Genomic DNA, 17,124 nt, shown 5'->3' with positions numbered 1-17,124 from the left:
GAATGATATATGAGATAGGTGCCAATGTTGGTCAAATTAAAAAATCACCCAGGAGGAGGCAGCCCCGACATGCCTTGGGCCAGGCCAGCCTCATGTGATGACCTATGCCCTGTGCTTTAGGCCCCACAGGTGCCCAGCCCTGGGGGGGCTCCGGGCCAGGGTCCATACCCATACAGCCTCGCTGAGCCGGCCCTCACTCTGGACACAAGCGGGAAGAACCTGACAGAGCAGAACAACTACAGCAACATTCCTCACGAGGGGAAGCACACTCCGCTGTATGAGCGGTCCTCGCCCATCAACCCAGCCCAGAGTGGCAGCCCCAATCACGTGGATTCCGCCTACTTCCCTGGCTCTTCTACATCATCATCATCAGACAACGACGAGGGCAGTGGAGGGGCGACCAAGTGAGTGTGCGTGCTCACAGAGCACTCCCGGTGCCTGTGACCTGGGGGGCTCCCTCTGCCAGCAGCTGCTTGGGTGTTAACTCAGGCGGTCCACTGCAGGTAGGTGCTGCGCCCTGTGCTCCTTGGCTCTGGAGGAGAGAGAAGAGAGGTCTGTGAGGTCTCCACTGTGGCTATCTGCACCAGGCCAGCACCAAGGCCAGAGCTGCAGGAAACCTCTTGGGGAGGGATTTGTGTGACATGTAGAATATGGGGGTTCATGTGCATCAGCCCCACTGTTCCAACAGCCTTAACGTCTGGGACCCTGGCTGTAGGGAGCTCTAAATTCCTCTCCTTCTCCAAACTCAGCAGCTCATAGAACTGTTCTTTAAATAATACTATTTGCCCGAATAAAACCACAGAAAGCTGCCTGGACCCAGGCCGGAGTTCTTCCAGGAGAGGAGTGTTGCAAATACGTAGTTGGTTAAAATCTGATGGAGAAAATCTTAAATGGATACTACCCCTTCCCTTAAACTGTCTTGTGTTTCCAAAAAAGGTAAGGAAAAAAGAAACAGGAAGTGTCTTTTCCATTGAGGCTGTGTTTCTTTTTCCTTAGTTTGAACTCTATCTTGTCGGGCAGATGACCAAGGCTAGTTAATAATATTTCAGTTATAACAGTGCCGGTGGATGTTACCTCTAGCTCTGACCTCTGACAGAATAAATTAGAGAAAGTGTCCAGCCTTGAGCAGGTTCTTGCTGATGTGTCCCCTGAAGCAAGTGATGTTTCCTCTCTGTAATATTCCGTGTGTCCACCTGTAAAATGGAAGCAAATGTCAGCTGACCTTGGTGACGATCAGGGCAGAGTTCTCTGCCACCTGGGACTGCATATCCTGTCTGTAGCAGAGAAATATAAAATTCATAAGTGGGCTATGTATACGCAATCCTGAAACTCCAAAGTGAAGTTAAGGATTATAATTTAGCATTCCAAAATTTAAATTGGCCTTCTAGTAGGATGATAAATTTAATACCTTTTAAACCAGAATTTCTTGGTTGGGGCCCAGAAATCTGCATTTTAAATAAGTACCTCATGGAGTCTCAGGCTCACGTGGAAGTCTGACAGGTGGTCCAAGAAGCCCTTTCCCTCTAGAATTCTGGGTCGTTGTGTGTTTTCAGCGAGATCAAAGTATCTGAACAGACTCTGGAACATTGGCAGAGGTTAAAAACGCAAAAGAAGTGGACTGGGGACGGAGCTCTGTTGTAGAGTGCTTGCCTGGTATGTGTGAGGCTCTGGGTTCATGTCCCCCATGTACCCATCACCCAAAAAAAGGCAAAAGAAGTAAGCTTATACCCAAGAGTTACGTGCTAGTGGAGGAGGTTTAGAAACCAGATTGAGGTGGTTGCTTGGACCAGGGTGGGCATTCAGGAGACCATAGACGTTGAGGCTGTAGGCATTCAGGAGACCACAGGTTGCCCATCTGATTTGTCTTCATGAGGGTGAGAACTGGACTTGGAGCAAGGACAGCTGCCTGGGCACTGTGCTTTTCTGTGTGTTCAGTTCTTAACCTATTCATAAAGGGTCTGGTCAGCTCTTCCTGGACCCTGGGATCTGGTCTCCCTGTGAAGTCTTGAAATTCCCAGTCTTCACCCCAGACACGGCATTTTTTACTGCTTCTTGCAGGCACATCTTATTTCTGCAGCTGGGGTGTGAACTGCTCAGTCTTGTGGTCGGTGTCTTGCCATCCTTGCAGCGTGAGGTGTCAGGCAGAGGAGAAGGCACAGTGCACACACAGTGCCACATCAAAAGGCTGGACTCAAGACGTCTCACTCAGCAGAGATTTAATTTCCTTGAATCTTCTCCATGTTCGCTTTAATATATAGAGATCATGTCAGAAGTGAAGGAAAGCAGGCAGATAGGAAAAGTGCCTGAAGCCTCAGCGTTAGACCCTAGACTGGGGGTGTGCTTTGCTTATGGCTCGTGCTGTGGTTCAAGTTAAGTTTATGTGTGTGGCAGGGGCCAAGAGGAATGAATTTCATGGTTTTCAGTGAAGGTTCTAGTTTGTTGAATGTGTTGTATGTGGTGTGTATTCTATGCAGTTCAAGACTACGTAAGAGAATGGAATTTTGTAGTTAAAAAAAAAAAAAATACTCAAGCCGGTAATGGTAGTATGTACCTATAGTCCCAACTATTCAGGAGGCTGAGGCACAAGGATCACTTGGGCTTAGGAGTTTGGGGCCAGCCTGGGCAATGAGAGCCTGTCTACATTTAAAACAAATAGTTAGGGGTAGTGGCCCATGCCTATAATCCCAGCGGTTCGGGAGTCTGAGACAGGAGGCTCACAAGTCCAAAGCCAGCCTCAGCAACTTATCGAGGCCCTTAACAACTTAGTAAGACCCTGTCTCAAAATAAAAAGGGCTTGGGGATGTAGCTCAGTGTGGTTAAGTGCCCCTGGGTTCAATCTGTAGTACCAAAATAATAATAATTAAAAAAAATAAATAAACCAGGAGTACTAAGTCAGAACTTTAGTTACTTTTGGTTTGAACTCAAATTAGAACCCCAGACCTACTCTGTGCTTTTAGGATGGTCTTAAGGGGGAAAAAAGTTATCCTTTATTAGCCAAGAAATGCTTGAGCACTTGCTGTTTACTGTGAGCAGGGCAGTGGGTGGGAGAGACAGGGCTGTGCTCATGTGGTGTGTTCTGAGGCAGGACAGTGAGCAAATGAAAGTGTGAGGAAGACTTCAAGAGGAGCACTTGTCCAGAGCGCAGGAGAGCAGGGTAGGAGGTTGACACCTGGTCCCCAGGGCTGGGCCTTGTAGAGCTGGAGGCCTTCAATGCCACAGGAAACAGCCTTGAATGTGCTCAAGCAGGGCCTGGGCTGGAGAGGCCTGGTGTTTCTTTGGACATGAGTTTATTCTCAACTCTGTGCTGTTTTCCTTTGAGACAGAAAAGTCTCTGGACAGTTGAGCAGCTGAGCCTCAGAGATCTGATCTTAACCCCTTTGACAGGTGGACTGTGGAAATGCTTATAATCTCTAGACCATGAAATAGCAATGGAGAGCAGCCTTCTAGTTGCCTTACAACTTGTTCCCCCACCCCCAAGACTGCCTGGGGGGCCGAGGGGTGCTCAGTAAATACTTACTGGATAGGTTGAGATGCCTGTGATGGAAAACAAAGGTCAGCTTCTACAATTTAGAAATCCTTCCCATAATACATGTTAGATGATAACACAAGGAAGCGATAGTCAAATGCAGAATGTGGGACAGTTTACAAAAGAAATGGCCTAGTTCTCCCAACAGTAAATCAATGGCATTTTTTTTTTAAGGGTGTTGGTGATGGGTGATGGGGACTGTCACAGAATAAAAGAGGCAACCAAGAAAGAAAAATGCTTCCTACAAATTAAGATAAATGTTTTAAATGGCAAAAGATAGACGCATGCAATTCAGAGGAAATACAGACATCACTAAACACGTAGAAGGATGTTCACCCTCACTAAGAAGATCAAGGAATGAAACTTAAAACATAAAAAGGTATCTTTTTTAAAACCCATAAAATTGTCAAACATTTGTTCTTAAAGATAAACTATGGAGGGTGCCGTGGGTGGAGAGGGTGAGACGTGGCTCTCCCGGCAGATCCTCCTTGCCCCTCAGCCCTTCCCATAGGAGTCTGAGAGCCACGGGCACTGGGCACTAGGCACCGATTGTGGAGATGTGCTCTGTACCTGTAGCAAGGTGGGTGTGGGCTGTGTGCCCAGGGAGCATTACCCAGTGCCCCTGGAATGTCCTGAGAAAGTACAGAGCTGACCCAGCTGACCCTAAGGACAGGCAGCCACACTGCCAGAGGCTATCATGACATGCATCGGGCAGTCCCTGTGCTTCATCCTTTTGTTTCCCTTTATTTTATTTTACTTTTTTTTTTTTTTTTTTTTTTGATGTCTTGTTCAGCATTTCAGGTTCTTGAGTTGGGAGAGTTGTCAAGTGGCTCTGTTCTCGGTTCTGTGGAATGGGAGTCCTGACAGTTTTGTGCAGGACTCTTGGAGCATGGGGCCGTCCTGCCACCCGGCCACCCAGCCACAGCCTCTGCTGCTGGAGGGGTTTTTCCAACAGAGATTAGCGATAGGGGCAAGCCTGTGGGAAGCAGGCCTGGGTCTAGCTGGGTGTGCTGTTTGCCCTAGGAGGAAAAGGTGCCTTGGGCCACGATCAGACCAGCCAGTTACTAGGCCCATGACAGTTGGTTTAGCAGGAGAATAAGAAAGAAATGTGTTTTCTTCTGTTCTTTTTGTCAGAGTAGCATCTGCACACACTTGTTCTATTCTTGGTTAAATTTTTTTAAATTAAGGTGGTGGTCTTCTTTTCCCTTCCCTTTGTGGCCTCTGTCAGTCCTGTTTTGGTTGAATTAAGAATTACATTCAGGTCCTTATGGAGGTGTTTATTTTGTGTTATTTTTTGTAGATTTATTTGGGCTCATGGAATTTGAATCAAAATGAGGTTGCTATATTTTTAATTCTTTTTTTACATCCTTTAAAAAATTACCCTCTCCATACAAAGTTATATAGAATTAAAACATTGGAAAATACAATATTGAGAATCTTCCATCTTCCACCTCTAGAGAGGTGACTCTCAAAGAGTTCAGACATCTTATGTTTCTCTGCATATACTGAAATACAGTTTTTACAAGATTGAGGTCTGGTCTTAGGGATAGCAACTTGCCTTTTCCCCTTTTCTTCCCTCTTTTATGTTCTATACACTTATGTAAGTTTACGTGTGTACTTGTACATATAAATGTAAATATGTGTATTACACTTAATATTGCTTTAGTGTTTTTGCATATTATTGCTGACATTTTTAAGTGGATAGGTAAAAGTCCTACTCAGAAGACATTTCAGCTTTGTGACTTTATTCATTCACATGGGCTGTTTCATTTTCTTGTACACTGATATGTGTGCCTGAAGTGGAGAAGGGCGCCCAGTGTCGCAGAGTGTCTTTTGGCATGTACTGTTGGTTTTGAGTTATACTTGCATGGTCGCATCTCTTGTGTGCACTTTGTACATGCTCACACCCCATTAGCTCATGTGTGTAGCTCCTGGAAGCCCACATCTGGGCTGTGGAGGGTGATTTGGGAAGGCAGGCTGCTCCGCGTAGGAGTTCAGGGCCCTGGGGAGCCTCTGTACCCCAGCAGCTGTCAAGGGCTGGCCTCCTGGTCTGTGATTATCTGGCTTCAGACTCCAGTGCACTCCTGTGTTAGTGGGAGGTCTACAGGGTTGTTCGTGAATTATACAAACTGATGAATGTGCATAATAAGTGGCAGCTATCAATATTATTTTAAAGTTAACCATTACAACAATATAAGATCAAAATATTTGCAGCTGTTATATGTGGAACTGCAGATTGTTCAGAATACCAAGGTCTTATCCTGGAAGGGGCTTCTCAGTGTATCATTGTATCATTTTGCAGATAATAAACAATTTATTTATTTTCAAAAACCCAGATATATTTTTGGTTTTTAATGTAGTATAGATAAAGAATCTCATTTTGTTAGCTCTGACCTGGCATCCCAGGCAGTATGTGCTTGAGGTTGTGTCTTTTTTTTCTTTAAGGGGGTCCGGGTGTTTTTCTTCCACTTTGAGTTTTTTCAGAAACCTTGTGGTTCACAAAGAAAATTATGTTTCCCAGCTTTGGGATATGGGGACATCCACAGGCCAGCAGCTAGGGGAATGGCTTACAATGAGCAGATGTAGGCTTGTCTTTCAAATTGTTGGGCTCTTGTGTTGGACAGATTTCTATCTTGGCTTTTTAACACATAGTGATTTTTCTAGTAATTTCTCATATAAACAGTTCTGAATTTTGGCAAAAATTAGTTTTGATCTGTGCCATTGCAGTGAGAGGGTCTGTGGATGTCCTAGCCACCCACTCCCCTCTGAAGGCATTTTGTATTCATTTGTCACAGCAGCCAGCAATGGCTCATGGTGAGGCACCTCGGGACCCTCCCTCACAGTCTGTTAGGGGCACCCTGTGACCACATATCTCCCTGATACCAGTGAGAAAAGTGTGAGCCATGCTCACTGTTGCCTGGGATGCGCTTTCTGCACTCTCTGGTTCTATGCTCCCAACCCTGTTCCATGGAGAAGACTGAGTGCAGGGACATTGGCATAATTAGGGGCAAGAGGGCATTGTAGGTGTCTGCATGTGCGGACTTCTTGGTCATCAGGATTCTGAAGGATGGCATTTGACCAGACCAGGCCTCGAAGGAGAACCCTGAGTGCCTGTCTGGTGAGGCCAAGTCCTGCCAAGCGCCTTGGGGCCCACACCCTCCTGTCGCACATGGACCTAGAGCCTTCTCTCTTTTGTTCTCAGCCCGGTTGAGTTAGGGAGCAGATAGCCCTGAAAACTCTTATTGAAAGTCAGCCTTATTAGTTTGGCCACGTCTGACTTTACACACACACTCTACTCAGACATTTCTACTGTGGATTGTATCTGTTACCTTTCAAAATTTAATACTTCTTCCACATTGGTATTATTTGCCTTTGCTCTTCCTATTGCTGGAGTCAGGTTTTACTCCATGTTCTGCCCCTTTTCTTCTCTCTGACATCATACTCTGGGATTGGGGGTGGGCAAACCAGCACATTCGCTAAGAAACGTGGGAGGAAGTCTTTCAGGGACTAGCGTAGTTTGCTGCCTTTGGCATGCTTTCATGCAGAAGCAGCCCCAAGTGTCCCTGGAGAAGCAAGGCTGTGTTGCCGCTTTCTGACAACCTGCAAGGCCCGCCCTGCCCTGCTTGGCTCCCCTACCACATGTGGACTTGCCACAGTGCACGTGGTCTTCCTGTTGCTCACCTGCTGGATCTTTTCAGGTGTGTGCAGCTTCCATCCACAGCCAGCTCTCCCAAGGCTACATGTGGCACAGTTTGGAGTAATGGGTCTCATTTGAAACCAGTACCTTTACGTGTGTGTGCGCCTTGATTAGTTCCCTTCTCTCTGAGCCTGAATTTTTATCATCAGGCTTATACAGAGGGATGTAGACTCGGTCTGGGTCCAAGGGAGCCTCCCTCCTCAAATAGCCTAGCACTGCACCGCCTCTCCCCCCAGCCAAACGGAAAGAGGGGAGACATCTGATTTAAGTACAGTTTTAAGATCTTATCAGTTGTGTAAGATGAAATATAAATGTGCATGGAAGAATTCTGAAATCTAATCCATCTGTTCTTCCAAGTATGGCCTTTGTCACTTTCATATAATTGCTGTCTTAAGTTGTTTAGTAATAGAGTTATCCCATTGAAGTATATTGGACTTATTTTAAGATTTGCTGTTGTCAGCTGGGTGTGGTGGCACAGGCCTGTAATCCCAGTGGCTTGGAAGGCTGAGGCAGGAGGATCACGAATTCAAAGCCAGCCTCAGCAACTTAGTGAGGCCTTAAGCAACTCAATGAGACCCTGTCTCTAAACAAAACATAAAAAGGGCTGGAGATGTGGCTCAGTGGTTAAGCACCCCTGGGTTCAATCCCCTATACCAAAAAAAAAAAAGGCTGTTATCAAGAGGCTTTTCAGGGAAAACTTTAGATTTTATAGTATCATTAGAAGGTTCTAGGAGCATCTACATGACATTATTTTCAGTTTGATCAACTATGTAGAACAAACACTAATACTAGCAAGTGTAGGTTCTGTGGGGTTTCTGGTAGCACAGCAGTGGGTCAAGTTCCAGGGTCACTAGAAAAATGTGATTTTGCCACAAAACTGAGGTGGTCAGGTCAGTTTTTTCTCACTGGTTCTCACGATGACATTAGAAAGATTTCAGACACGTCACTCTGAGTAGCAAGCATGAGTTTATTAAAGGGATAGGAAAAGGGAAAAAGGGGACAGATACCCTCAGTGGAGAGGGTGGGTCATCTCAGGAAAAGGACAGTCTCCCCTGCCTTGCCCTCCAGTTTTTGGGGGGGATCCCGGAGAAATTTCCAGACAGTCTTGACTTGAGACTGACAGCAGGTTACGTCCCCACTGCACAGTCCAGCTCTAAGCCACTTTCGCCCATGCCAGCCAGTTCTAATTGGAACCTGTTCTCACAGGTTTTATGGTAGGGGGAATTATCCTTGTCTTGCTGAGTTCTGGGATCTGATCTGGGTAAAGGTCAGATAAGTCCCCCCTTTTGGCATTTTGGGCCTGCATTTCTCTTGCAGATAGCAGCTTGTTTCCTGAGGAATGTTACCTGTTCTGTTGACTTAAGCCAGGCAGTGCTGCAGATAAATTGCTTTTTTAAAAGAAAGCTTGTGGGGGTCAGCTAATTATCCCCTAACCCCGTGTTCCCACTGCTCTGTCTGTCTCCTGTCACTCTCATGACTGGTGCACAGCCTTCCTGCCCTCTGTCTGGGGTTCCTGATCCTGGGGGTGGGGGAGTGCTGGTTGCCTCTGTGGTCAGTGAACCTTCCAGACGCGTCTTCACAGCGGTTAGAGAATCTTGGCTGTTCTTCATGTCGTATGTGCTACCATCGTCATGTACTCTTGGTGTGTGGCATGATGAAGGGACTCGTCTCCCGTGTGTCACCACCGCATGCCTCACAGCACTTATCCAGCTGTTATTTCTCTGACCCCTACCCCCAGCAGCACACTCGCCAGTCGTTGATGGGTCTGCCTCCAGCGCGTTGTCCAGGCCTCTTCACACTCAGCCAGTAGAGCTGCTTCCTCTGGCCTTTTTAGTGGTCGGGACCCTCCTTCTCCCGGGGTGCTTGCCCTGGTTTCCATGCCTCCTGGCCCTCGCTGGGGGTCCTCTTGTTGGATCAGTGGCACCTGAGTTCACAGCAACCTTGCACAGAGCGGTGGTTCCCTGACAACTCTGGGAACCTGGACACAGAGCAGTCTTTTTGTGTCAAGTGTGTGGTGTCCTTGACTAGAAGGGCTTGTCGTGTGACTGGGATTGAGGAGCTGGAATGAGACTCTGGGGTGTCACCTTGTGGGACAGTGTTCTTGGCTTAAGATGGATGGGATAATCTTCTCATCTGTCCTCTTTTTGTACCTTTATTTAAAAATTAGAACTAAAATGAAGTTGATTAGAAGATAGGAGAATTAATGGGTCTTAAAGTCTGTCCATTTGTCACACAGGTCAGTTAGATAAGCCAGGTCTCAGTGTCCCATGCTGGCATGCCCTGTTGTCAGCACTCTTTTCATGAGGTCATTTGAGTGCTTAGGCCTGCCACAGAGGGACCAAGTCCAGGGGCAAAATGCCCAGAGCTGCCCTGGCCATCCCCACCTGGAGTCACCCTGTCTGCTGGGTCTGCAGCATGGAGTGGTTCCCTGCCCATCCTGCTCAAGGCCCCTCAGATACCTGCTACTTATAGGACAAAGCTTTCACTTTGCTGGGCACCATGGTAAACTACCCTACTAGTCTTGTGGTCCACAAGCACAAGTCAGCAGAAAACTAAGAAATGGTGCTTGCTCTTCACACTTGTTCTGGTCTCTTCCATTTTCGTTTTGCAACATGCTGATTCAACCCACTATGTGGTTTTACCAGACTACCTCAGGGTCACAACGTGGTCTAATAGAAGCTGATAGAGACATCTCCACTGGGCCTGCCTCACCCCTCTCCCTACCCTATTTTTTTTTACTACTTTGCCAAATAAAGCTGTTCCTCAAATAAGTTCCCATTAACCTTCTGTTCTCTAAACTCGCCACTTTCATCATCTTCTCCTTCCTCCTCTTCCCGTGCCTTCCTGATGGTCCGCTTGGCAACTTCCCTGGCCCTGGCTGCAGAGTAGACTAGACGCCCTACATGTGTGTCACTACCTTACACCTTTTTATTAGTTTTGCTGGGAACATTGAATCTTTTGCTGCCTGAATGTTGTCACTTACATGATGTGATTCCTGGTCTCCCTGTGACAACAGAAGGCTCCTTGGAGGCGAGGACTGCCTTTATTTCCTCTGCACCCTCCATAGTGCCGAGTATGTCACAGGCCATCTTTGTACTGTCTGGGTCCCTCCTTGAGAATTCCTTTTCCTTATCAATGGTTGCCACTTGCCCCTTTGAAGCAGGAAGAAATATTCCTGTAATAGAATAGAATTCTTTCTAGAGGTAATTTCTGGGGTGGGGTAAAGCATGGGAAGTCTTAGTGTTGTTTTCACAAGTCAGTAGACTTAGTTTGGGCCCTTCTTGTCATCACGAGCTTGTTTGGACGGTGGTTCACGGTAGTCAGTGATGGTGTTCCTTTTACATTCAGCCACATCAGTGGGAACAAGATTGGCTGGGAGAAGACCGGAAGCCACACGGAACCTCAGATGCGGGGAGACCCAGGAGACCAAGCAAAGGTACAAAGTCTGTGCCTTCTTTCTCTAAGTTCTAATTCTGTGTATGTTGTATGAGTGGTCAGTTTAAATAAGAATCCTTTTCGTTTGAGCACATAGGTCACATATGTCTTTCCAGAGGGGAGGAGAAGTAATTGTGGAGAGTTACCTCCAGCCTGTCTATCTCAGCAAGGCGGGGTTACCCAGTGCACCTCTCTTTGCTCTGGGGCATAGTGCCTGAGCCTGCCTGAGTTGCCTGTCTTGGGGGATTTCTGTGAGCACCTGGAATGTGTTCATTACAAATGGAAATAACTGCCAAGTGTGGTGGCACACATCTATAATCCCAGAGACTTGGGAGGCTGAGGCAGAAGGATTACAAGTTCCAGGCCAGCCTCAGCAACTTAGTGGTATCCTAAGCAACTTAATGAGACTCTTGTCTCAAAATTAAAAATAAGAAAAAATAAAAAGGGCTGGAGATGGGGCTGGGGTTACAGTTCAGTGGTAGAGCACTTACCTAGCACGTGTCAGCACCACATAAAATAAACAAACAAATAAATAAAGCTATAGAGGAAAAAGCTAATATAGTAAATTAATCATAAAAAAAAAAAAAAAAAAAAGGCTGGAGATGTGACTCAGTAATCAAGTGCCCTGGGTTCAATCCTTGGTTGTCCCCCTCCCCAAAAGAAAGAAACTAAATTTCACTTCTCCCTTCTTACTTGTTTCTACTTGTTAATAATAATCTCTAGAATTTTTTTTTTTCCAAAGCCACGCCTGCCACCTGTGGGCCCTAGAAGGAGCAGGACTCCTGCTGGAAGAGGGTTGGTTTATATACAGGGTTATCTGAATATCAGAAATTCATTTGAACTCAACTGTTACATAGTCTCAACTGTTGAATGATTGTCCTACAAATAAGTAACAGAATTGCATTGTGGATACCTATTATTTTCAAAGCACCTTCCAAGTTTTCTTCTGAAAGAGGGAGAATGTAGAAAACACTCGTGAATTATCCACTAGTTACTCTTCTTAAGACTTATTTTTGCACTTGTGTATTAAAGAGTAAAATTAAGCACTTAATTACACCCATTTGAAAGACATTTTGTTCCAAAACAGAAAAATTTGTGTCTTTAGGGTGGCACTGAATCAAGCGATAAGCAATTCTCATTTCCAACTTTTATTCTGATCAAGAAAAAGAAGCTTATTGTACAAATAATAATTGCTCTTAGGCAGTTATTCAGAAGATACAGATTATACCAGAGCATCTCCTGCGTCTCGTCGGCACCACCACCTGGCACTAGCCCAGCACTGCATTAATCATCTGGGGTCACAGTGCTTTCCTGTTCTGTGCACACATTCCAGGTTTTGGTGGGTAGTTATTACAAATTGGGTATTTCCCATCTAATAGATTTGAGCCATTGTGTTTGATAGGATTACTTGGATTTGTTTTGGTTTTGCTTTAATTTTTGCCTGCATGTAATTGAGTTTGGGGTTTTGTTTTCTTTCTCTCTCTTTTTTCTTTTTAAGATGGGGGTCTCTCTATGTTGTCCAGGCTTGCCCCAAACTCCTGGGCTCAAGTGGTCCTCCTGCCTTAGCCTCTGGCGTAGCTGGGACCACAGGCATGTGCCACTATACCCAGCAGGATTCTGTTCTTTAAATACCAGCGATGGCAGTAAAGAGCAAGACTTGAGTCAGGGTTGGATATGAATTCAGTTCTGAATTGTTGGTTGCATATTGGTAGGCAGACTGTGTAGCCTCTCTGAGTGTTAGTTTCTTGCTGTGTAGAAATATTAGCAATTTCTTGAGGACAGCAGGAACACAGAGGACTTGGCCAAGTGGTGATGGGGAGTGAGAGCCGAGTGAGGTAGTGAAGCAGTGACAGAGCAGGAGGTCCCAAGAGATGAGCACAGTGGGTGGGGAGCAACAGTGGCTTCCTGAGCCTCGAGCACCATCCCCCCTCCCCCAGTGCAGAGTCACACAGACACAGAGGAGCTGGGAGCACAGGGCTGTCCTCTGAGGACAGCGGGTGTTAGTGGCATTTCTGTGTGTGAGGCAGTCCGAGGAGAGGATCCAGATCAGAGCTGTCTCTGATTGCTCTGTCTTTAGGTTGGCACTAGATCTGGTCTCTCCAGCTAGGACTCTGTACCCTCCATGGATGTCAGGTAGACAAGCATCTGGAACACTTGAGAAAGTGGAAATGTGATGCAAACTTGTTCTTCTCTCTCCTGTCCGTCTCTCTGTAGGCAGAAGGTTCCTCCACTGCCTCTTCAGGAAGCCAGCTAGTGGAAGGCAAAGGGAGCCAGATGGGCACAGTCCAGCCAATCCCCTGCCTCCTGTCGATGCCCACCAGGAACCACATGGACATCACCACACCTCCCCTGCCCCCCGTCGCACCTGAGGTGCTAAGAGTGGCCGAGCACAGGCACAAGAAGGGGCTGATGTACCCCTACATCTTCCACGTCCTGACGAAGGTATTATCCAGGGGCCCTGGAGTGGCTTCCATTCCTTGACAGGTGTTTTGTACTTTTTCATTTTGGAAACCATTTTTCTTTCTTAGTAAAATATTTGTAATCAGAGTTTACGTTCTCCTTTCTAAACATTAAACAAAAGCTAAACGTTTATGCCTGTAAAGACCTTTTGAAAGTCTTACTTTCTTCTTCAACTTAGTTTAAAATATTTTTTCAAATTTCTAATGAAATAATGACACATCACATTGTTTTATTACTGGTAATTATATTGTCCTGATTTCAACTTCAAAATTTCTTCCATATTTGTGCTGTAATGTCAGAATTAATTCTGATGTGAGATATAATGTCTGATTTATTTATTGTTTGTCCTTAGAAAGTAATGTTTCCCCTTTTGAGTAGGTAGTAATAACTTCATGTATTTTGACTTGTTCATCTACTTCACTGAGTGCAGTTTTAATGGTACTAATAGCATTGTGGAATACAGGATCTTGTTACCATATGCACACTTGGAAAACACAGTGACCTTTTTACACAGTGTCATAATTTCACTTTACTGGTATCTTTCCAACTGCATGATTAAATATGTGCATATGGTGTGGCATTGTTTTTTTAATCTGGGTGTTTCCAGTGCATCTGTGTGTATTTAAATCTCTTCAATGATCTGTAGTCTTTATGTTGGCATTTGTAATCATGGACCCACAATTTAACAAGCTACTTAAGTGACCAGTTATCATGCAGAATTGGTTTGTTACTATCATGTATTATTTATGTGCTTTCCTCAATACTTGTGCCACTATATATAATCAGGCTTTTCTGGTTTTTGCAATTCATCTGTGGTTTGTGAAATGGAGTCAGTAAGTATAAAAGACTCCTACTCCACAGTACTCATGAGGTAGACTGTTGATGGACTAGTCCAAACATTGCTTACTTTTATAAATTAAAAAGGACGTGAATATTTAGCTAGTAATATTTACTCGATTCATTTATTTTTTTAGTTGTAATTGCCTCCAAACTCATCTTACTGTTTGTTATTAATATGCATGAATAGTATCACTTTCAGGTTGTGGTTGTAAGGTAAATATTATTTTGGGGTTCAAGGTAAATTATAAAGGGTAAGTGAAAGTTACTTTGTGGGAAAAGGATTTTGCTAAGTTTAAGGGACCAAAGTTTGGGGAAATAACATGTAAAAAGATGGCACAGTTTCCCTGTGGGGCTGTTGGAGATGTAGGGTACCCTGGAGCCATCTGCTGCACCCACCCTATGGGATCTGAGGCCTGTCCCCAACAGTTACTCAGATCCACATGAGGGATGCAGACTCTAGCTAACACTCTTCGGTTCTCACAAATTTCAAGGGGGAAATGTTGACATAATGACTTTGAGAAAAGTAAACCTGTCTTTTCAGATTTTAGAATGTTCAGCTTTTGAAGTATCATAGGGAATAGTTTAGAGTATAGTGCATACTATTTCTTATGAGCTGAATAGCTCTGGCATTAAATTGTATAGGCTAAGACGTGAAGCTTCATGATAAAAAATGAAGCTTCAGAGAATTGTCAAAGCGTCATAATCCTAAGAGATGAGAGTGTTAGAATACACATAGCTACTGGATTTAGAAAAAGAGTTAGAATACACATAGCTACTGGATGAATGAATATGAGAGTAGTGGACAAAAAGGGAATGACCAATTTTGAAATTAAATTTTTATGAAAGAAAATGTTATAAAATTATTAAGGCAATAAATTTAACAGACATTGAAGATATCAAATATATTTTAATGTTATGAATATACATAAATAAAATTTCTCCACAAAATGTTCTGAGATATATTTTGGTGTCATAAAATGCCCCAGACAGGACCACAGAATTTTGGCAACAGTCTGGGTTGCTGAAGGCCACACAGTGGATCCTTTGCCTCTGGGAGGCATGTTCTTGAGTCACGAGATTAACTGGAACTTGAGTGAGGTGGGGTGCTTTGATCCGTTGCCCTAGTAGCTGCTCATGACCTCACTCACAATGAGATGCTCTTTGAGCACCTATCACACTAATGCAGAGACCTATTACGTTTGTAAAATGGAGCATTCTCTTAGGTAGAATATTTTTAATATGTGGTCATTTTTAATGAAAGAGCCTAATTAAAAATATATGACCATTTCATTTTCAGAATATTTAATTCCTTGGATTGCATCAGGTCTTTAAAAATTATAAATTTTATTATACTATGACCATCTTAATCCCTTAAATAAAAAAGTTCCAAGTTCTCAACATTTTCTATTCTATTTGTTGTCTGGTGTGATCTGTCTAGGTTGTTTCAAAGACTTTGGATTTTCTGCGTGTTTTGTTATTAATTTTGGATTAAGTATAAAGTAGTGTAGGGTCTGTTTTTAGGCTTTGAGCATACATTTAGACACAGAATGCCAAATTAACTCTTCTGTACGTCGTGGTGTAGGCCAGTTGTTAAGCCTTTGATTTGGAATAGAATTGCAATGTCATTAATGGAGATAATACAGTATGTTTCTGTGAGTTGATTATAAATTCAACATGAAAAATGTGCAATATTATTCTGCTTTCTTCCATGCAAAGGGTGAAATCAAAATTGCTGTTTCTATTGAAGATGAAGCCAACAAAGACCTGCCTCCGGCTGCCCTGCTCTATAGGCCAGTTCGTCAGTATGTTTACGGAGTCCTGTTTAGTTTGGCAGAAAGCAGAAAGAAAACTGAGAGACTTGCTTTTAGAAAGAACAGACTTCCACCAGAATGTATGTACTGTAACAATCCATTGTTTGTTTTCCTCGGTACCTCGTAATCTCTTGTGCATTTTCTAAAGCCTTAGAAGAATCCTGACTGAGTTGACCCAAGAGTCTGCGTGTACAGGAGGTGGGCCGGGCTGCCCACTGGGCAGTAGGCCAGGGTAGAGCCCTGAGGACAGGAGGAGAAGCCAGACTTTCCTCAGTAATGTTCCAGTAATGGTGCTTATTCAGTAAAATAATAAAACCACAGGTTTACACTTTAAACTGAATGTTGATCTGGAAGCACTCTTGAATGGCCGTCACTCTCTGTAATTACCCGTCTTAGTAACCGGGACACTTGTGTGTCTGCTGTGGTGTTGACAAGGTGCAGATCTGCTCTCCCCAGCAGGCTGGCGTCTGGAGACAGGTCCTGCAGGGCTCTGCATCCATGGCAGAGGTCGTGGGACTTGAGTGGGTCGTCCCAGGATTGCGCTGATTTACCTCAGAGCCCTCGAGAGGCGGTGTGCTTCCAGCCGATAGACTGGGGCTGCTGGAAAGTATTAACTTGAAACTCTGATCAAAGTTGAGGTCAAAAGCATTTTCTTTTATCTTCTAGTGGGTTTATGTTATATTTTTAAGAAAATGGTGCCTTCCTACTCTCAGTAATTTGATCTCCTGATGTAAGCAGTATAAAAACCAGTGTGTGTTTACTAGGAAATAGAAAATATCCCCAAAACATAGAGTCTAAAATAAGAATATTATGAGTTGTAGAAATTGTAAATTACCACATCATTCTTTTTCAAGGAAGAACATTTGGTTACAGAGTTCCTGCTGTGTGGTGGGGAAATACAGGCCTCATTAGAGGTGAAACTCATCATCAGTACTGACTGTGTAGTTCTGAGTTTTAGAACTTAGTTTAAAGTTCAGTAGATTCTTCAATTTTCTGTTTGCAGTTTCTGTGCCAAAATGGTGATCCGTAAGGCTTTAAACCAAGCACCTGTCACTCCTTCCTTGGAGATAGCTGTCCTGAGAGCCACTGCTGAGTTGCTTGTGTGAGCAGAGCTGATAGAAGGTGATGCTGGCCCCACAGGGTCCCTACCTTCCACCTCTGTGTCCTTGATGGATAGGAACACTGAGTGTAAGAAATGGCATCTTCTCAAAGACGTGGCTCTCTTACATGTATACATTCTCATTCTTTCCTCATATCATGTTTCATTTGCTCACCAAAAAATGGCATTTCTCACTTTGTAGCCTGGCTTGGGTTGGTGGCTAATAACGCCCAGCCTTCTATCCTGGGAAAAAGTG

At 44.4% G+C, this 17,124-nt stretch overlaps 1 protein-coding gene across 2 annotated transcripts in view; it reads left to right on the top strand.

Moving 5' to 3' along the window:
- The window catches only part of Fam120a (family with sequence similarity 120 member A), a 103,864-nt gene that overhangs the window by 55,230 nt on the left and 31,510 nt on the right, over positions 1 to 17,124 (top strand). For both annotated transcript variants that reach the window (XM_046457712.2, XM_046457713.2), the window contains exons 7-10: positions 121 to 404; positions 10,572 to 10,659; positions 12,873 to 13,100; positions 15,675 to 15,849. In XM_046457712.2, coding sequence (XP_046313668.1) covers positions 121 to 404; positions 10,572 to 10,659; positions 12,873 to 13,100; positions 15,675 to 15,849 — 775 coding nt within the window. The remainder of the gene's footprint in view (positions 1 to 120; positions 405 to 10,571; positions 10,660 to 12,872; positions 13,101 to 15,674; positions 15,850 to 17,124) is intronic.

This window comes from Marmota monax, unplaced genomic scaffold, assembly GCF_021218885.2.
Source record: "Marmota monax isolate L192 unplaced genomic scaffold, Marmota_monax_Labrador192_F-V1.1 WCK01_AAM20220418_F8-fsc00231, whole genome shotgun sequence".
NCBI classification, from domain to species: Eukaryota; Metazoa; Chordata; class Mammalia; order Rodentia; family Sciuridae; genus Marmota; species Marmota monax.
This window is presented reverse-complemented; position numbering and strand designations above follow the sequence as displayed.